We start from the raw sequence: 22,872 nt of genomic DNA on the forward strand, positions 1-22,872 counted from the left end.
ACTAGCAGCTCCTTACCATAATCACATGCTGCCAAATGTAATGTTGCCAGTCAGAGCCCAGAGCAGCAGAATAGGTTAGTTCTTTTTAGATTGGAAACTTGGCATCAGAATTATCCGGCTAATTTATCTTCATTTTTAATGGCAGGCACCATCCAAATCATGGCTAAAGCAGGAAAATCTATCAAGTATTTGCAGTTTAAGTTATATACAAGTATGCAAATTGTAAAATATATGTATACAAATTTAGAGACTACAGCATGAAGATATTTTGATCCTGTTATAGTTGTTGGCAGTGATTATAATTATGGGTTATTCTAAATTATTTTAGAATAAATTTTGGATTAAATTTATTTGATATACTGGATGAGACTTCTCTACATTTGAAATTTTGAATTTGTTAGCTTTCTCGGCTTCCTTACCAATTTTCTTTACTTTTTCACCTGTTTTATCGTTAATTACGCATCATCTAAAGACATGGCTCATTGTTGGTGTACAATTTCTATGGTTGCAAGATAGTAACAGAATTTATTCTACCTTGCATGGTAAAATCCACATAACTAGAACATTCAGTTATTTTTTGGCATGATTTCAATCCTTGACCTTTCTCATTATAATTTGTGTGGCTTCAGGAGCCCATGAGAGGTTGTGTATCCTGTGGCAAAGAAGTTTCCTCCTGACGCAGCGTAGGTTCACCAGGTTAATTCCTGACATGATGAAGGAATGGGTCGACTGGGCTTGTATTCATTGGAATTTAGAAGGATGAGGGGGGATCTTATAGAAACATAAAATTCTTAAAGGATTGGACAGGCTAGATGCAGGAAAAATGGTCCTGATGTTGGGGGAGTCCAGAACCAGGGGTTACAGTTTAAGAATAAGGGATAGACCATTTAGGACTGAAATGAGGAAAAACTTTTTCACCCAGAGAGTTGTGAATCTGTGGAATTCTCTGCCACTGAAGACCAGCCACTGGAGGCCAATTCACTGGAGGTTTTCAAGATAGAGTTAGATTTAGTTCTTAGGATCTGAAGGAATCAAGGGATATGTGGAAAAAGCAGGAACGGGGAACTGATTTTAAATGCTCAGCCATGATCATATTGAATAGCGGTGCTGGTTCGAAGGGTCGAATGGCATACTCCTGCACCAATTTTTTCTATGTTTCTATCATATCATATCATCATATCATATCATATCACCATCATATATATACAGCCGGAAACAGGCCTTTTCGGCCCTCCAAGTCCGTGCCGCCCAGCGATCCCCGTACATTTAACACTATCCTACACCCACTAGGGACAATTTTTACATTTACCCAGCCAATTAACCTACATACCTGTACGTCTTTGGAGTGTGGGAGGAAACCGAAGATCTCGGAGAAAACCCACGCAGGTCACGGGGAGAACGTACAAACTCCTTACAGTGCAGCACCCGTAGTCAGGATCGAACCTGAGTCTCCGGCGCTGCATTCGCTGTAAAGCAGCAACTCTACCGCTGCGCTACTGTTTTCTATGACACAAGAACATAAAAAGTAGAAGTAAAAGCAGGAGCAGGACATTCAAATCTTCTTGCCTGCTCCATTATTCAATAAACCCTTTTCTCTGCAAACCATTTTCATGTATTAACCCATATTCCTAGATTTCCTATATATTTAAGAAGCTGTCAACTTTCTTTCTTCAGCCACCCCTCTAAACACTTCCTCCAAATGGTTGATTCACATTCTCACTGCAATATGACCCAGTCAACAAAGTAGACAATAGGTTCTCACCTATGTGATTCTGCCAACTCCTCTCAAACCTGTGATCTCTACCGCCGAGAAGAAAAAGAGCATCGGGTATATGAGTACACTATCACTCACAATCTGTTACACTGTTCCATTATTGCTGGGTCTATATTCTGGAACTAACTACCCAAATATGTTGATTTCTTGAGAAATTACTTTCATGGGACCTACTGCAGTGGTTCAGAAAGGTGACTTGCAGTCTGCTTCTGAAGAGGATTTGGAGATGGGTAATAAAGGATAGCATTGGCTGTATCACCAAATTCTGTAAAACAAATTAAAAGAAAGTCTGCATGTTGATTATAGTTTGTGTAAAGTCTAGTCTATCTTATAACACAAAATGCTGGAGTAACTCAGCAGGTCAGGCAGCATCTCAGGAGAGAAGGAATAGGTGACGTTTGGGTCGAGACCCTTCTTCAGACTGATGTCAGGGGGCGGGACAAAGGAAGGATATAGGTGGAGACAGGAAGATAGAGGGAGAACTGGGAAGGGGGAGGGGAAGAGAGGGACAGAGGAACTATCTAAAGTTGGAGAAGTCAATGTTCATACCACTGGGCTGCAAGTGTTGGGAATACGCACTCTGTAATTTATCTTTCAGAAAATGTTTGATTCCATTGTATTAAATTTTTTGACTTTTGCACTCATTTTCCAGTTTTGCTAGTGTCTGCGTTACCCAAGAATTGTGGTAAAAGTAATGATAATTTCAATCTGCTTTATGTTAATATCACAAAAGCAGATTGAAAAGATCATTACGTTTTGATTACATTTGCCATGGAGCAAATTTTGATGTACACAGTTTTCTCCAGGCAATAAAGTGATGCTGTCTCATGAGGAGTTTTATTGTGGCCAATCTAAAAAGAACACATGCTTTCTTATCATGTTCCTTGGATTGCGATGTTGGAGGGAGCAAAAGTTGAAAAATGATTTGAAACATCTTGTCTGTCACAGAGATCTATACGTGTTCACCTTAAACAAGATACCAATGCAACTTAGAACTAAATGTAAGAACATTTAAATGTAACTACCAGATAAATTTGTTCACATTTAGTGATGTTCATGAGCACATCTTATTCTTGCAGAGAAGTAGCAGCTCTGAATCGCTAAGTGAGCAAGCCTCCAATGATCCCAAGAAAAGTTTTGATGCAGTGGTGTTTGATGTCCTGAAGGTGATGCCAGAAGAGTTTGCTGTGAGTATAGATGGTAGTTGAATTCTATTACCAATATACCTATTGAACAACTATAAATTTAAGAAAGGTGCAACTTTTAAAACATTTGATTTGGTAATATATATGTTGTAGTTTTTTAAATATTTGAGAGGAGATGTGTAGGAAGGAACTGCTGATGCTGGTTTATACCGAAGACAGACACAAAATGTGAAAGTAACTTAGCGGGTCAAGCAGCATCTCTGGAGAAAAAGAATAGTTGACATTTTGGGTCAGAACCCTTCTTCAGATTGAAAATAGAGGTGTGGGGAATTAAATTGGAAGCAAGAAAACCCAATTTGAAGTAACTCCTGCATTCTCCCCCCGCTCCTCCCCCCCCCCCCCCCCCCCCCCCTCCTATCAAGGAGTACTCTTGATAGTGGAGGAGGCCCAGGACAGTAAGTGAATTGGAAGGGTAGTTAGAATGTTTGACAACCGGGATATCGCGTAGGCCAAGGCAGATTGAGCGAAAATGTTCAATGAAACTGCCGCCAAGTCTTCGCTTGGTTTCACCAATATATAGGAGCCTGCACCAGGAACACCTACAGTAGATGAGGTTGGATAAGGTGCAAGTAAACCTCTGCCTCACCTGAAAGGACTGTTGGGGTTGCTGGATGGAGTCGAGGGAGGAGGCATCAGGTGTTGCATCTCCGATGGTTGCAGGAGAAAGTCCCTGAGGAGGAGGTGTTTTGGGTGGGAAGTGATAAGTGAACCAGAGAGTTGTGGAGGGAACGGTCGCTGCAGAAAACAGAAAGGGGTGGAGATGGGGAAATTGAACTTTTTTTCAATCTCTTACCTTGCCGGAGATGCGATTGTTTTCCGGATCGTATCTCCGGTCGCTCTGCGGCCTAACATCATGGAGCTGGTGGCCTTGCTCGGGACTGACTTTGAGCCCCACTGCGGGAACGTGGACTTGCCATCGGAGCCTGTGATCGCTTGCCTGGGATCGACGCTCCAACCGCGGCCTGCGGACTTCAAAATTGAGGAGTTTGCAGCCTCGCTTAGAGACCGATATCGGGAAGGTCCAAAGTTGCAGAAGTTTCAACCAGCCCCGACCCGGATCAGATTGCCTGGCGTGGGGTAGCTGAGATTCCCCCCTGATGCAGGAGCTTGATCGCCCCGACATGGAGGGTCCGACCGCCGGCTACGTGAGCCAACATTGCCCCGTCAAGGAAGGCTCAAGGCCCCCCAACCCTTCTGAATTTGGCGGAAGGTTTCCGCTTTCTTACTTCATTTCCGCCATTCAGATTTCGCCTCACATTTTTCCGCAAAACACACGCCTCGCCACTCGCCCCGTCCCGCCGCTTGCCTGACTTCGCCTCGACTCTCTCCGGGCCTCGCCGCTCGCCGGGCCGAGATGGGCCTCGCTGCTCGCAGGGCCTTGCCGCGTAGCGCGAGGCTTGTTGATGTTGAGATGGGGTGGGTGAATGGGGGGGGGGGTTGGGGTGGGGGAGCGGGGGGTGGGGAGGGGGAGGAGATGAGTGGGGTTCGGGGGAGGGAAGGGAGTGGGGGTGGGCTGGCGGAGGAAGGGAGGTGGGGGTGGGAGGGGAGTGGTGGAGGTGGTGGGTGGGGGAGTGGAAGTGGGGGAAAGGAGGGGAGGGGAGTTGGGTGGGGGGGTGTGGCGGGGAGGGTAGTGGGGGTCGGGGGGGACACGGACCGTTGTGATTTGCTGTTGACTACCACTAGAGCAAGTATGTCTTCAATGAAATTAGGTATGTACAGTTTTAAATGAAACTCTTCATAACTTAGTCATCCATTTTATGACCATTGTTCTTTTATTCAATACCAAGAGAATTGGGATGTGTAAGGAAAAAGCAAAATAGAAAAATCAAAACAAAACAATTTTTTCTTTGTGTTGTAAAAAGTATTTCTGTTCAATAACCTTTTGATAAATTGCAGAATATACTCGTGATAGGCCTGACATTATACATGTAGTCCAAGAACACAGACTGTTGGAAATAACAATCGATTATTACACATGAATGTAGCGCAATGCATATGCGCATTTGGCGTGCATACTTTGTTTTGCTGAAAAGTTGCATTATGTGCCATATTATGAATTTTGATGTAAAATCCTGAACTTTGGACATCAACATTATGAATTTGTAAAATCAAATGTTGGGAGGTCTGGGCCCCCAACCGTGGAAGAACAAAGAAAGGAACAAGATCGAACTTTTTTTCGCCTTCCATCACAGTGAGGAATGTGGAGGAGTCACTGTGGTGGATGTTCATGTTAAAATATATTTTGTGTGTTCTATTGCTTTTTATTGGTATGACTGTATGGCAAATGAAATTCCTCGTATGTTGCAAAACATACTTGGCTATTAAAGTATGATGATGATGATTATGATTGTAATATATTATTTCTGTCAAAAAATCTCATGTGTTCTTAAAGGTTGACTATCCAGCAATTTAGCTTCCCACTCCTGGTAACTTTGTTGTTCTACAGCGCATCCGCTAATGCATCTCTGCAGCAACAGATTTTGAATAATGTTGCAGCTTTTAGTTTTGTTTATTTCAGAAATACAGCGCGATTTATCCACGTTAATATTCCTTCACATCGCCTGCACCAGCTGTGCTGCAATGTGTTTTTGTTCCAATACATCACTCTTTATTTTGCTTAATTCCTTGGCTTCCTTGACCATCTTCACATTAAATACAGGTGAGATGTATTCATTTAAAATCTTGCCCATCTCGTGTGGCTCCAAATATAGGGGATCACAGTGATCTTTAAGGTGTCCTATTCTTTCCCTAGTTATCATTTTGCTTTCAGTGTACTTGCAGAATCTTTTAGGTTTCTTCTTTACCTTATCTGCCAAAACTATCTTATGTCCTATTTTTCTCTTAAATTCATAGATTTTGAATGGTCCTAGCTGCCAATTCTTGATATATGTCTCTTTTTTCCTGACCAGGCCTCAATATTCCTATTCCACCAGGATTACCTAATCCTGCAAATCTTTCCCTTCATTCATCGTGAACATGCTAACCCTGAACTCTCCCTATCTCACTTTTGAAAGCCTCCACCTGCCAGATGTGATTTTGCCTACCAACAGCTTGTCCTAATCAAGCTTTGCAAATACCTCTTCAATGCCTTAAAAAACTTACCAAATTTAGTTGTGGATCAGCCTTTATCCGTAATTATTTAAAAACCAATAGAATTATGGACACTGGTCCCAGAGTGTTCCCTCACTGATATTTCAGTTGTCCAGCCTCATTTCCCAATAAAAGGTCACGTATTAACCCTCTCTCTAACTGGGTCATCCACCTCCTGTTTAAGAAAACTTTCCTGGATAGAAACATACAAAACTAGGTGTAGGACTAGGCCATTTGGATAATGGCTGATCATCTAAAATCAATACTCCTTTCCTGCTTTTTCCCCATATCCCTTGATTCCTTTAGCCCAAAGAGCTAAATGTAACTCTCGTTTGAAAACACCCAGTGAATTAGCCGCCTCTGCTTTCTGTGGCAGAGAATTCCACAGATTCACAACTCTCTGGGTGAAAATGTTTTTCTTCATCTCAATCCGAAATCGCCTACACATTATTCTTAAACTGTGACCCCTGGCTCTGGACTCCCCCAACATCGGGAACATTTTTCTTGCATCTAGCCTGTCCAATCCTTTAAGAATTTTATATGTTCTTACAAGATCCTCTCTCATCCTTTTAAATTCCAGTGAATACAAGCCCAGTCGACCCATTCTTTCATCATATGTCAGTCCGGCCATCCTGGGAATTAACCTGGTGAACCTACCTGGCACTCTCTCAATACCAATAATGTCCTTCCTCAAATTAGGAGACCAAAATTAAACACAATACTCCAGGTGCGGTATCACCAGGGCCCTGCACAACTGCAGTAGGACCTCCTTGTTCCTAAACTCAAATCCTCTTGCAATGAAGGCCAACATGCCATTAGCTTCCTTCACTGCCTGTTGTACCTGCATGCTTACTTTCAGTGACTGATGTACAAGCACACCCAGGTCTCATTGCACCTCCCCTTTTCCTAATCTGACACCATTCAGATAATAATCTGCCTTCCTGTTCTTGCCACCAAAGTGGATAACCTCACATTTATCCACATTATACTGCATCTGCCATGCATCTGCCCACTCAGCCAACCTATCCAAGTCACCTTGCAACCTCATAGCATCCTCCTCGCAGCTTACACTGCCACCCAGCTTTGTGTCATCCGCAAACTTGGAGATGTTACATTTAATTCCCTCGTCTAAATCGTTAATATACATTGTAAATAATAAATTCATTACAAAGTTTGCGGAGCCTTGCGGCACCCCACTAGTCACTGCCTACCATTCTGACAAGGACCCGTTAATTCCTACTCTTTGCTTCCTGTCTGCCAACCAGTTCTCTATCCATGTCAATACCCTACCCCAATACCATGTGCTCTAATTTTGCACACTAATCTCTTTTGTGGGACCTTGTCAAAGGCTTTTTGAAAGTCCAAATAGATCACATCCACTGGCTCTCCCTTATCCATTCTACTTGTTACATCCTCAAAGAAATTTCAGAAGATTAGTCAAGCATGATTTCCACTTCATAAATCCATGCTGACTTTGACCGATCCTGTCACTGCTTTCTAAATGCACTGCTGTTACATCTTTAATAACCGACTCGAGCATCTTCCCCACTGCTGATGTAAGGCTAACTGGTCAAAAATTCCCTGTTTTCTCTCTCCCTTCCTTCTTAAAAAGTGGAGTTACATTAGTCAAATAGGATAGTGAAGGATGGAGTTAAAGGGAAGGAGAGTAAAGGGATAGTTAATGACCCCAGAATTAACGGGAAAGAAAGCTCACAAAGGGATAGGAGAGTATGGTCAAGTGTAATAGGAATCGATGTGAAAGTTGAGATGAGTAAGGAATTAAAAGCATTGTATATGAATGCGCGACGTATAAGAAGTAAAGTGGATGAGCTTGAGGCTCAGTTAGAGATTGGTAGATATGACGTGGGGATTACAGAGACGTGGCTGCAGGAGGATCGGGCCTGGGAACTTAATATTCAGGGTTATACATCCTATCGAAAGGACAGGCAGGTGGGCAGAGGAGGTGGGGTAGCTTTGTTGGTGAGGGACGAAATTCAGTCCCTTGCAAAGGGTGACATAGGGACTGACGAGGTAGAGTCACTGTGGATAGACTTGAGGAATTGTAAAGATAAGAAGACGCTAATTGGTGTTATCTACAGACCCCCAAATAGTAGCCCGGATGTAAGGTGTAAGTTGCAGCAAGAGTTAAAACTGGCATGTAACAATGGTAATGCCCCTGTGGTGATGGGGGATTTCAATATGCAGGTCGACTGGGAAAATCAGGTTGGTTCTGAGCCTCAAGAAAGAGAGTTTGTAGAGTGCCTCCGAGATGGATTCTTAGAGCAGCTTGTACTGGAGCCTACCAGAGAAAAGGCAATTCTGGATTTAGTGTTGTCTAATGAACCAGATTTGATAAGAGAACTCGAGGTAAAGGAACCGCTTGGAGGTAGTGATATGATGTTTTAATCTGCATTTTGAGAGGGAGAAGGTTAAATCGGAAGTGTCAGTGTTGCAGTTGAACAAAGGGGACTATGAAGGCATGAGAGAGGAGCTGGCCAAGGTCGACTGGAAGGGTATCCTAGCAAGAATGATGGTGGAACAGCAATGGCAGGAATTTCTGGGCATAATCCGGAAGATGCAGGACCATTTCATTCCAAAGAGGAAGAAAGATTCTAAGGGGATTAAGAGGCAACCGTGGCATAGTATTGCGGAAATAGTATTGGGTAGACTGATGGGTCTGAAGGTTGATAAATCCCCAGGGCCTGATGGTCTGCATCCCAGGGTACTTAGGGAGGTGGCTCTAGAAATAGTGGACGCATTGGTGATCATTTTCGAATGCTCAATAGATTCAGGATCAGTTCCCGTGGTTTGGAGGATAGCTAATGTTATCCCACTTTTCAAGAAAGGAGCGAGAGAGAAAACGGGGAATTACAGACCAGTTAGCCTGACATCGGTGGTGGGCATGATGCTGGAGTCAATTATTAAAGAAGTAATTATTAATAGAGGTAATTAAAGAGGTGCATTTGGATAGCAGTAAAAGGATAAGTCTAAGTCAGCATGGATTTATGAAAGGGAAATCATGCTTGACTAATCTTCTGGAATTTTTTATGGATGTGACAAGTAAAATGGATGAAGGGGAGCCAGTGGACGTTGTGTATCTAGACTTTCAGAAAGCCTTTGATAAGGTCCTACATGGGAGATTAGTGAGCAAAATTAGAACACATGGTATTGGGGGTAGGGTGTTGAGATGGATAGAGAATTGGTTGGCAGACAGGAAGCAAAGAGTCGGAGTAAACTGGCCCTTTTCAGAATGAATGATTGAATACATTTATTGACCAAGTATGCATATACAAGGAATGTGCCTTGGTGCTCCGCTCATAAATAACAACACAAACATACAGTTAACAATTAAGAATAAAGCATAAACACATCAAAACAATAAGGATACAACACTACGGTCTAAATATGTGGGTGAAAATAAACCAGAGCAAAAAAGAGACTGCAGACTTTGGTTATTGAGTAGAACTATCACTCATGGGGAAAAGCTGTTTTTATGTCTGGCTGTGGCTGCTTTGACAGTCCGGAGTCGCCTTCCAGGGGGAAATCCTTCGAAGAGTTTGTAGCCAGCGTGAGAGGGGTCAGAGGTGATCTTGCCCGCTCGCTTCCTGACCCTTGCAGTGTACAGTTCATCAATGGGGGGAAGGTTGCAGTCAACAACCTTCTCAGCTGTGTGAACGATCCATTGCAGCCTCCAGATGTCGTGCTTGGTGGCTGAGCCAAACTAGACCATGATGGAGAAGGTGAGGATGAACTCAATGATAGCAGTATAAAATTGGACCATCATTGCCTGTGGCAGATTGTGTTTTTTCAGTTGCCGCAGGAAGTACATCCTCTGTTGGTCCTTTTTGACTGTGGAGTCAATGTTGGCTCCCCATTTAAGGTCCCTGGAGATGATGGTTCCAAGGAACTTAAATGACTCCACAGATGTGACTATGGTGTGTTGTTGATGGTGAGTGGGGGAAGGGGAGGGGGATCTCTTCGAAAGTCTACATTTAGTTCCACTGTCCGGAGCATTGAGCTCCAGGTTGTTGCGATGGCACCAGGACGCCAGCTGTGTCACTTTCCATCTGTAGGCAGATTCCTCCCCATCCTGGATCAGTCCAATCAGGGTAGTGTCATCCGCAAGCTTGAGGAGCTCGACAGAGGAGTCTGTGGAGGTGCAGTCGTTGGTGTAGAGAGAGTAAAGGAGAGGGGAGAGTACGCAGCCTTGCTGAGAATGGCAAGCAGTGGCGAGTGGAATGCTGCAAGGCTCGGTGTTGAGGCCGCAAATGTTTACCACATATATTAATGATTTGGATGAAGGAATTAGAAGTAACACTAGCAAGTTTGCGGATGACACAAAGCTGGGTGGCAGTGTGATCTTCGAAGAGTATGTTAGGAGGTTGCAGGGTCACCTGGACAGGTTGAGTGAGTGGGCAGATGCGTGGCAGATGCAGTATAATATAGATAAATGTAAGGTTATCCACTTTGGCGGCAAAAACAAGGAGGCAGATTTTTATCTCAATGGTGTCAGGTTAGGTAAGGGGGAAATGCAGCGAGACCTGGGTGTCCTTGTACGCCAGTCACTGAAAGTTGGCGTGCAGGTCCAGCAGGCAGTGAAGAAAGCTAATGGCATGTTTGCCTTCATAACGAGAGGATTTCAGTATAGGAGTAAAGAGGTTCTTCTGCAGTTGTATAGGGCGCTGGTAAGACCACATCTGGAGTATTGTGTACAGTTTTGGTCTCCTAATTTGAGGAAGGACATCCTTGTAATTGAGGCAGTGCAGCATAGGTTCACGAGATTGATCCCTGGGATGGCGGGACTGTCATATGAGGAAAGATTGAAAAGACTAGGCTTGTATTTACTGGAGTTTAGAAGGATGATCTTAATACAATTTAAAATATACTAAAATAAACCAATGCACCTGCTGTATGGCCCGGTTCCAGCTAGCCACTTAATACAGCTTAAGGTACTGGAGCAGAACGGTATGGTTATTCTGAGGTATAAGTGGTCCATCCACAAAGAATAACGAAAAGGAAATCCCAAGTTATCAACCATACATTGGTGTTCATACAATCACGGGTGTCAGTTTCCTGTGTAACTTTTAAAGTAATAGCAATTGAATACAAACTGACATTTTAACTGATTTATGTGCAGGTTAATATTTCACAGAATTGTAAACACACATGAAATAGCTCAATGTGGCATTCTGCCATGACAGGAGTAGAATTTGATTCTGGTTTACTTGGAGTGTCAGACGATGTAGGTTCAACTGCCGATCACCAGTTTCCTCGTTGCTGGTGCTGCCTTAGCTAGTTAGAGGGCCCCCAGAAACTCATGCATCTCTAACATTTACATTCCTTTTATATGAGCACAAACAGCAGGTTTTGGCAGGCTTCTAAACATGGATGACATGATTTTGTTCTCACTGCACTCTCCCCTTAGATCAAAAAGCTAGCTGATGTTTATTTTATTCCTATTTTCCTAATGTATAGGAAAAATAGAGAATAGAGAATAGCAGCCAATTGCTCTGTTCAACTAGAATTCAAAACCTGAACTGCGTGTACTTATTCTTCTCAAGAAGCAAAGAGGACAAAAATACAGGTCAACCGTTGTGCTTGCCTGACACGAGGAAACCTATCTTACACTCTGAAATTTATATATTGGTGCAATTTTCTTAAAAGATCACTTCAGGATGTGAAAGAAAATAACTGCAGATGCTGGTACAAATCGACGGTATTTATTTCACAAATTGCTGGAGCAACTCAGCAGATCAGGCAGCATCTCAGGAGAGAAGGAATGGGTGACGTTTCGGGTTGAGACCCTTCTTCAGACTGATGTGACCATCTTGAACCATTGCAATCCTTTTAATGGAGGTATTATACAGTGCCATTGGGAATGAGCTCAAAGATTTAGACAAAACATCAATGAAGACCCAAGTCAGGCGTGTGATTTGGAGCATTGCTCACGAGTGTTAAAGTGAACCTTTCAAAGCAAGAAAATCCTGGGATTAATCCAGTTTCTCCTAAATTTGATGAGGTTAGTTCACATGGTGACAGAGGAAATACCACTGAATTTTATGCTTGGATTGTCATTGGCACTGCACTTATAAAGACAAGTAATGATATAACAAGATTTAACCAGCTGGACAATTCCCCTCACAGCAGTCTTTTTAGCTGTGAAATTGCAAGGCTTTTCAATGCTCAAAAGGGTGACAGAGGTTTATGACTTTTTCCCAAACTGAAGTCAATATGAAAATGATATGACTTTGTTAATCAAAGGTAATCAGGAATAAAGGCGAAAAGGGAGGAATAATGTATTGGGTCACACATGAGTGAGGATTCAGGAAGCTAAATAGCCAATTCGATTCTTGTGTTTATATGTTTAAGGTGTAGGGATGTATTGAGATATTTTTATGCTGCTCTTCAATCTCTCCGGGAATAAATGTGGTAAAATTCACAACATAAAAAACATTAAATCTTGGTAAAATATAAATTAATCCATGGACCCATCCAACTGTTGTGCAGTAAGATTTAACTTGGCAGCTATAAAGCTTCATTCATATTTCCTACAAATAGTAAGGTAAAAATAAAACATAAGAATGAAGTGCATTATTATTTATCAAAAGGCTCTTATTTTTATGTTACAACATTTTTTCTCTCTCCATGACAAAGATGGCTATTTCCAACCCAAACTGTTCGACATATAGTTGAAACATGCATGTGAGTTCAACTTGTGTTAATTGCCATTTTACATACATTTTCAAGTAAGCTGTTTCACATCATTTTTGTAATGCTTTAAACCAACTCCAAAACATTACCATTTAAATGCAGATAGGAGCCAGGGAAAACATCCAGGTCTAAGACATGCTTGTGCAATATCAGTAAAAGCCTGCAAACAGTTCAAGTTAAAAGCAACTTTCTCATTTTACATCTGTGCTAAATACATTTACTTTCTTCCTATCAACATATTTGGGTTTTCTCTTTTTGTTACCTAACTTAAAAGCATTGTCATGTTGTTGTTGATTTTCGTGACTAAGAGAATGGGAAAGGAAATAGCTGGTGCTCTGCTCGGAAGTCTATAAACTGATCGGAAACCAGGGCATAGATTTTCCTTGTATTTACACAAACACCATCTTGACCATCAAGCCGAATGGTGTGGGGGGGGGGGGTTGGTGGTGGGGGGGGGGGGGGGGGGGGAGGGAAGGTTTTGACTATCTACACTATTTATCTTCTCAAATTTTGATCAACTTTTATCAGATCTCTCCTTAACCTTCAATACCCCATACCCCAGAGAAAACAATCTAAGTTTGCCCAACCTCTTCTTATAGCTAATGCACTCTAATCTGCAGCATCTTGGTAAACCTCTTCTGCACCCTTTCAAAAGCCTCCACGCCCTTCTGTTAATGGTACGATCAGAATTGCACACAATGCTCCAAATGTACCTTAATCAAAGTTTTATAAAGCTACAACATGATTTCCTGACTTTTGTCCTCAATGTCGTCCACCAATTATGGCAAGCATGCACCTTCTGTGCCACTCTGTTGACATTGTAGAAACATTGAAAATAGGTGCAGGAGTAGGCCATTCAGCTCTTTGAGCCAGCACCGCCATTCAATATGATCATGGCTGATCATCCAAAATCAGTACCCCATTCCTGCTTTCTCTCCAAATCCCTTGATTCCTTGAGCCTAAAGAGTGAATATTGTGTTACTACTTTCAGGGAGCTGTTGATTTGGATATCATATTGCCTCTACACATCAATGCTATTAAGAATCCTGTCACTAACTGTATAGTTTCCTTGACATTTGTCCTCCCAAAGAACAACACCTAATGATTGACCAGAGAAAACTCCATCTGTCATTTCTCTGCCCAGATCTGTAACTGATCTATATCCTCTCAGAGTCACCTTCATTGCCTGCAGCTCCGCCAATATTTGTTTCAGCAGGTTTTATTCACCTTCATGCCCGCTAAGATATATAATACTTCCTTTTTAACCTAAACATGCTGTAGAAATTCAACATTGCAGTTAAAATGTCCAAATTTGTCATAAATAGAAATTAAAAGTATTAATTTAAGATTCTCTGGCACCACACACAGATTACATCTTTACTCCTTAAAGAGCTTCATCTTTCCCCGGTTGCTCTCTTTCTCAACATATTTATAAAATGCCGTAGGATTTTTCTCAGCTGTCTAGTTAATAGATGGTGAAGGTATTGAGCAGTGAATTACAAAAAAACATGCTGAACGGAACACAGCATTGGCCAGAAGGATGGCACGGTGGCACAGTGGTAGAGTGGCTGCCTTACAGTGCCAGCAATGTGGGTTCAATCCTGACGATGGGTGCTATCTGTATGGAGTTTGTACATTTTCCCAGAGACTGCATGGGTTTTCTCCAGGTGCTCCGGTTTCTTCCCACACTCCAAAGACGGACAAGCTTGTAGGTTAATTGGCTTCGGGAACAATTATAAAGTGTATGGGGATTGTTGGGTGGCGAGGACTCAGTGGGCTGAGGGCCTGTTTCCGTGCTTTATCTCTAAACTAAACTAAATCATTCTTTCATTCTGATGAAATGGTCATTGACCTGAAACTTCCAGCACAGTTCATAATTCAGATTTCTTGCATCTACAATTTTTGATTCTATAGATAAAACGGCAATTTACAACTGCAAGCTGTATTTCGCTCTGGCGATGTTGCAGGGAGGATACATAACCATCAAGAGGATGCAAAGGCAATTCACATGTATGTTGTTGGGGCTGAGATATGTTGGTTCTGAGAAGTAATTGATTCGGATTTGCGGTCATTTTCACCAAGGTGAATAAACGGGTCCTTTTCGGAATGGCAGGCAGTGACTTGTGGGGTACCGCAAGGCTCGGTGCTGGTACCCCAGTTATTTACAATATATATTAATGATTTGGACGAGGGAATTGAATGCAACATCTCTAAGTTTGCGGATGACACGAAGCTGGGTGGCAGTGTTAGCTGCGAGGAGGATGCTAGGAGGCTGCAGAGTGACTTGGATAGATTAGGAGAGTGGGCAAATGCATGGCAGATGCAATATAATGTGGATAAATGTGAGGTTATCCACTTTGGCGGCAAGAACAGGAAAGCAGAGTATTACCTGAATGGTGGCCAATTAGGAAAAGGGGAGATGCAACGTGACCTGGGTGTCATAGTGCACCAGTCATTGAAAGCAAGCGTGCAAGTGCAGCAGGCATTGAAGAAAGCAAATGGTATGTTAGCATTCATAGCAAGAGGATTTGAGTATAGGAGCAGGGAGGTTCTGCTGCAGTTGTACAAGGCCTTGGTGAGACCGCACCTGGAGTATTGTGTACAGTTTTGGTCTTCTAATCTGAGGAAAGACATTCTAGCCTTAGAGGGAGTACAGAGAAGGTTCACCAGATTGATCCCTGGGATGGCAGGACTTTCATATGAAGAAAGACTGGATAGACTAGGCTTATACTCGCTGGAATTTAGAAGACTGAGGGGGGATCTTATAGAAACATATAAAATTCTTAAGGGGTTGGAGAGGCTAGATGCGGGAAGATTGTTCCCGATGTTGGGGAAGTCCAGAACCAGGGGTCACAGCTTAAGGATAAGGGGGAAGTCTTTTAGGACCGAGATGAGAAAACATTTCTTCACACAGAGAGTGGTGAGTCTGTGGAATTCTCTGCCACAGAAGGTAGTTGAGGCCAGTTCATTGGCTATATTTAAGAGGGAGTTAGATGTGGCCCTTGTGGCTAAAGGGATCAGGGGGTATGGAGAGAAGGCAGGTACGGGATATTGAGTTGGATGATCAGCCATGATCATATTGAATGGCGGTGCAGGCTCGAAGGGCCGAAGGGCCGAATGGCCTACTCCTGCACCTATTTTCTATGTTTCTATGTAATTGAGATGTGTAAAATTATATGACGTTAAATCAGGTCACATAGAAACTAATTCTGACCGTACAGAGCTCTGAGATGAGGAAGCTGGATTGAATGTGAAAGGTGGAGGATTTGATGTGAGTTGAGGAAAGGAGATTCATTGAGTAGTGAGCTCTGAAACCTACCTCTAGAAAAGTCCATGGGCAGAACTCTTATGTTGAAAACGTAACTGCACACCTGAAATACCTATTTGGGGATAGTCTGATAAGGTTTTGCTTTGCCTGGCAAGGAAATGATAGATTAAAATTCTATGAATTTTATGAGCAGTTAATTCATGGAACAAGGTAAATTATAAGAAGCTGAAGTTTCCTGTAAGTTCACTATTTTGAGGGAGGTTAAACATTGTGAGGTGATATAATCAATTGACATTTTTTCAAAATAACCTTTTTTAACTTTTTAGTCACGCTAATAGAAGGCCCCTCGTGATCCTGTTTCATCTGAAATTCCTTTCCACACAAGGATGCAACAGCATTTCAGTTTGATTAAATGCAAATTCCATTGTTATTCCTTTATTTCTGCTGGCACACTATCTTCTCATCTACATGCAACTCTGATAATTTCCTTTAAAAAAATCTAATTTCCACAGACTCCAGGAAATGGAACGTCATAGATATATGGGTTTTTATATATTTTTATTTATTAAGTCTAATTACTAACTAACCCAAGGAATTAATCTGGAAATACTGTTGATGTAAATAAGCAAAAATAAGTCTCAGTATTCCGCACCAAATTATTTTAAGAGTATGAAATGATTTACCTCCATCTGTTAGTTAGTTGTGATCGAGCAGGTATAACTGCAAATCCATCAAAACTTTACATGATTGAGAATTTTCTTCAGGTAAAATCATCAGTGTATAAGGGTCAGTAAATAATGTTTTGCAGTAGTTATAAACATGTTGTCAGTACAAAACATTGAATGTTTAGCTTTGTTACAATAGGAATTTAAGTTGTTCAATTCTGCAAAAAAATGGTCTCGTTGATGAACTAACAGTTTTATTCATTGCAAATGATAATGCTGTACTGATTTAAACCAAATAGAAGCTATAATTAACGTCACAATTTAAACAAAAAAATTATATTGCAAAATAGTAGTTTTATGTTTGTTTGCTATTCTGATACAAATTGGAGACCAGAGAAAGCCATCTGTTCTGCCATTCACCAACATTGCAGCTGATCTTCTCCCTCAGCTCTATTTTCCTGCACGCTTCCTAAATACCTTGATTTCTTTAATATTCTGTCATCTACAATTTTTTGTTCTGAATAAACTCAATTTCTGAGCCTTACAAGGTAGAGAATTTGCAAACTCTTTGAGTGAAGTTTTAAAAAATTTAGTAGGACTAGATGGCGCCTTTGAGTTGGCATGGAAAAGTAGGGCCAAAGGGCCTGTCTCTGTGGGAGGGGGTGTTTCAAATGGGATAGACAAGGATGGAGTTAAAGGGAGAGTATAGGAATAATTAAGAAACATCCCAGAATTAACAGGACAGAAAGCTCACGAAGCAAGAGGAGAGAATGGCCAAGTGTAATAGGAATTGATGTGGAAGCTCAGATGAGCAAAGGATTAAAAGTACTATATATGAATGCATTGCATATATGAGCTTGAGACTCATATATAGTATAAGAAGTAAAGTGGATGAGCTTGAGGCTCAGTTAGAGATTGGTAGGTATGGCATTGTGGGGATTACAGAGACGTGGCTGCAGAAGAATCGGGACTGGGAACTGAATATTCAGGGTTATACGTCCTATAGAAAGGACTGGCAGGACTTCCAGTGGCGCTATGCTCTGATAAAGCCACGCGTCAACTAGCTCCGAAGAAAATCCGATCTTAAAGGGGAAAGAACGGGACGGGTCCACTGAAATTTGCCGATAACTTTCAACGAAGGGTGAGTGAAGTCATTAGACCGTGACTCCTACCGTTTATATGTCGATAAGTCGCACTCCCCCGTTAAAAACTGCTGCAAAACGAGTTGGCAAGGCCAGGCTGCCGGAAGAGGAATCAGGTCAGATGGAAGCATCAGCCTCAGCCTCAGCCTCAGCCTCAATTCCAGTGCCGACCCAAGAAGAAATTCCCAAACAGTCCCGAAAGCCACAGCCTAAAAAAATTGGATTGGAGGAATTTCGAACCATAGTTGGTGAGGAGCTTTCAAGTATGAAGGATGATTTTCAGGAAATGAAAGATGAATTAATATCGTTGAAAGGATTGAAGGGAGAAATATCAACTATCATCAGTGAGAAGTTATCATCAGTGAAGAAAGAAATATGTGATAGTATGAACGAACATATGGTGGAAGTAAACTCTAAACTACAAAAGCTGGATTCCGACTTTACCAGTAAGTTGGAGCATATTACTACTACGGTACATCAACATGACGAGGCTATACGCGAGTTGGAAGTTCTAGCTGAGACAAGCGCTGACACAACAAAAAGGGTATTAACGGAGACTCAACGCCTATCTGATCTACTAGCGAAAGTAACCGAGAAATGCATTGACTTAGAGGGTCGCTCTAAACGTCAGAACCTAAGGATTGTTGGAGTTAAAGAAGGCCAAGAGAAAGATAAAAACCTCTGTGATTTCACTGCTGAACTCCTACGGGATGTTTTGAAACTGGACACAAAACCTTTGCTGGATCGAGCCCACAGAGCACTGAGAGCTCGGCCAGCTGCTGGCGCTCCCCCAAGGCACCTGATATTAAAGGTACACTACTCTCAAGTCTTAGAAGATATTCTGTCAAGAATCGCTATCAACAGAAACTTATCATTCCAAGGCGACAATATCCGTATTTTTAGAGATTATCCTGCTGAGGTGGTTAAGAAAAGAGCACTTTTTAATGAGACAAGATCAATTCTGAGGAAGATCCCATCGCTCAGATTCGGAATGTTGTACCCGGCCAAACTGCGAGTCACCTACAAGCAGACAGAAACCTTTTATACTGATCACATTAAAGCATTCGAATTCGCCCGAGAGATTGAAAACTCGCTGAAGGGATGAATACCACTCCACGGCTGTAATCACTGGCAGAGAACTGATTGGGCTATAAGGCGTTATAATTTAAAGTTCCAAGACCAGTGAATAAGCTATATGACTATTAATCTTTATTAACTACTATTAATAAAAAAATATTATTAATCACTACCAATAAGAAGTTCAAGTAACACTTGACTCATGTAAATTTTACTTTTAACATTTAACTAATACACCCTAGGGGGGAAAACTGGCCTATTTTGGATTAAATTCCTTTGGGCCTGTCCTGTTTATTTCCCCTTGCTTCTAAAAATATATATATTTTAAAACCGGGAAGAAAAAAAAAATAACTGTGTTAAAAAACGGAGCTAGTATTAATTTTTTTTTACATCTCACGGAAGTCCTTAGATTTTTTGCCACCTTAGGGTGGCTAACACTAACTGCACTAATTGTAGTTGTAGTTTTAGTTGTCTCTTCTTTTTTCCTGCACTCTTTTAACCCTTTATATATTGATTTTTGTTTTAGATTTAACTTTTATTATCATGTCATTTTTCAGAAATTATATACTTTAGGGAGATATTTCCGGGAGGCACTCTACGCTGTACAAAAGATCATCCACCCCTCATTCAAGAAAAATGTTGTAGTCCGGGTGCCAGACCATTTGCTTTATTATAGACCATTTATCGGTTAAGATGCAAGATTCTATTAGGAAAACAGGGGTTAAAGGTATTACATTTTGTAGTTGGAATGTCAAGGGTGTTAATGAACCAATTAAAAGAGGTAAAGTACTTTCACATTTAAAATCTATTGATGCAGACATAATGTTCCTTCAGGAAACTCATCTAAAAAATGTAGCACATAATAGACTGAAAGGCAAATGGATTGATAAAGTATTTCACTCATCGTTTCCCTTTAAATCAAGAGGTGTTGCTATTTTAATTCGTAAGGGTATACCATTTATAAATACTTCCTCTATAGTCGACACTGAAGGTAGATATGTTATATTAGTGGGAGAACTATATTCTACAAAATTGATATTGGTGAATGTCTACGCACCAAATTTTGATAATCCGTTATTTTAAAAAAAAATATTTAATACCATTCCAGAATTTGGACAATATAACTTGATAATTGGAGGAGATTTAAATTGTACATTAGATCCTTATTTGGATAGATCTTCAACTCAAAGGAAAACAAAATCCAAGTCGTGTGAATTATTAAACTCTTATATAAATAATGCAAATATAAAAGATGTTTGGAGGATTGATAATCCTTCAGGCCGAGAGTATTCATTTTATTCACCTGTGCATAAAACTTATTCAAGAATTGATTATTTCTTGGTGGACTCCAAACTTATTCCTTATACGTATAATTCAAAATATCATAATATTATTATATCCGATCATGCCCCTTTAACATTTAGGGTAAAACTCCAAGGAGTAACGGGGAAACAGACTAATTGGAGATTTAATCCGCAAATCTTAAATGAAAAAGCATGTTATGACTATCTTAAATCGCAATATGAGATTTTTTTTAATGCAAATGACCTTCCTGAAACACCTGCGTCCCTGCTTTGGGAAACATTTAAAGCGTTTGTGAGAGGATGTATTATTGCTTTTCAAGCGTCTCAAAACAAGAAGAACCGAGCTGAACAGAATGACCTGGAAAGTCAGATAAGACAGTTAGACATAACAAATGCCATCGCTCCCTCTATTGAAATACATAATAAAATTGCAGTTCTCAAATATAAGTTAAATTATATCCTTTCAGCTCATATTTTAAGGCTTTTTCAATATACTAAACAAAAACATTTTTAATTTGGAGATAAACCACAGAAATTGCTAGCACGTCAACTCCGTAAATTAGAAGATGATTCTACAATTCATAAAATTAGATCAGAAAATGGAGATTTGCTTAAACTACCTAAGGATATTAATCAGAGATTTTTGCAATTTTATCAGTCATTATATTCATCAAAAATAACAGATACTTCTGCGCAGATGCAAACGTTTTTGCAGGAATGTAACCTTCCTGGTTTGAATGTGAGTGATAGAAATTTACTGGGCGCAGAAATAACTATGAAAGACGTTGAAGAGACTATTAAATCCATGAAAAATGGGAAGACTCCTGGCCCTGATGGCTTAAATAATGAATTTTATAAAAAATTCAGTGGGTTGATCTCTCCACGTTTGCAAACTGTATATAGTCACGCCTTTAAACAACAGAGATTGCCACAAACTCTGACTGAATCAACAATAATCCTCATTCCTAAAAAAGATAAGGATTCTGAAGACCCTGGTTCGTATAGGGCGATAGCTCTTTTAAATACTGATCAGAAGATATTAGCGAAAATCTTAGCTCAGAGATTAAGTCTAGTTATAGACAAATTGATACACCCCGATCAATCAGGCTTTATAGCCAAACGATATTCATTTTTCAACTTGAGACGCTTGTTTAATATAATTTATTCAAATAGACTATTAAATGAAGATTTAGCAATCATCTCGCTAGATGCTGAAAAAGCATTTGATCAAGTAGAATGGCCCTATCTTTTCTCAGTGATGGAAAAATTTCAACTAGGTGAAAATTTTTGTGCATGGGTGAAACTTTTATATACATCCCCAACAGCTAGAATATTAACTAATCAAATGCTGTCATCTAAATTTCATTTAGCTAGGGGTTGTAGACAAGGATGTCCACTATCACCACTTTTATTTGCCCTTATTATAGAACCACTTGCTGAGAGTATTAGATCAAATTCAGATATTTATGGCTACAACACTAAACATACAACCAATAAAATTTCTTTATATGCGGATGATGTATTAATATATATTACAAAGCCAGAAATTAGCATTCCGAATTTATTAAATCTCATAACTCAATTTGGTTCATTTTCAGGTTATAGAATTAACTGGTATAAAAGTGAAATTATGCCAATAATGGAGCATAATCCGGCCATACTTCAACAATTTCCTTTTAAAATTGCCTATGAAAAGTTTAAATATCTTGGAATTTACGTGACTAGGAAATATACTTCTTTATTTAAATCAAATTTTCCTCCTTTACTTGCTAAATTACACAGAAATATCCAATTTTGGAAAACACTTCCTATATCATTAGTTGGTCGTAGTAATGCTATAAAGATGATCTTTCTTCCACAGCTACTATACTTATTTCAAGCAATTCCGATCTACCTTCCAAAAAAGTTTTTTTTTAAAATTGATTCAATTGTTACTAATTTTATTTGGGACTACAAGACTCATAGAATAAATAAAAGACACTTATGTAAGTCTAAAATTAATGGAGGAATTGCTTTACCTAACTTTTTATTTTATTATTGGGCGGTTAATATTAAAAATATAACCTGCTGGTTGGATGACTGATCAACAACTGGATTGGTTAAAGATGGAGAAAGAGGATTGCTTACCATTCGATATTGGTGCGATCCTCTTAGCTCCAATAAATTTAAATAAAAAAACATATGGAGGTAATCCCATTATACATAGTGTTATCCATACCTGGAAACAATTAAAGCTTACGTTAAAATTGAGTAAATTATTTGTTTTCCTTCCTATTGCGAATAATCCTTCTTTTAAACCGTCTGTCTTAGATAGAGGCTTTGCTCAATGGAAAAGTTATGGAATCAAAAGGGTGGGAGATCTTTATCATAAGGGAACTTTTCTTTCGTTTCAGGAGTTACAGCAGAAGTACGGATTACATGTTAATAATTATTTTAGATATTTACAACTTAGAGATTATGTAAAATCACATATGCAAGAATATAAGTTTAGAGATCCAGAAACACTTGATGTATGCCTGAATCGACATTATAACTCAAATAAATTAATATCTTTTATTTACAATATTCTCCTTGACATTGACATTCCGTCATCAGAATCTTATAGACGAGCATGGGAGGACGAATTGAATCAATTT

The 22,872-nt window shown here is 40.3% G+C and overlaps 1 protein-coding gene across 5 annotated transcripts in view; it reads left to right on the plus strand.

Moving 5' to 3' along the window:
- ralgps2 (Ral GEF with PH domain and SH3 binding motif 2) overlaps window positions 1-22,872 on the plus strand; it is a 252,065-nt gene that overhangs the window by 51,248 nt on the left and 177,945 nt on the right. For all 5 annotated transcript variants that reach the window (XM_078407415.1, XM_078407417.1, XM_078407419.1 and 2 more), the window contains one exon: window positions 2,854-2,961. In XM_078407415.1, coding sequence (XP_078263541.1) covers window positions 2,854-2,961 — 108 coding nt within the window. The remainder of the gene's footprint in view (window positions 1-2,853; window positions 2,962-22,872) is intronic.

The sequence above is a fragment of the Rhinoraja longicauda genome, chromosome 11 (assembly GCF_053455715.1).
Source record: "Rhinoraja longicauda isolate Sanriku21f chromosome 11, sRhiLon1.1, whole genome shotgun sequence".
NCBI classification, from domain to species: Eukaryota; Metazoa; Chordata; class Chondrichthyes; order Rajiformes; family Arhynchobatidae; genus Rhinoraja; species Rhinoraja longicauda.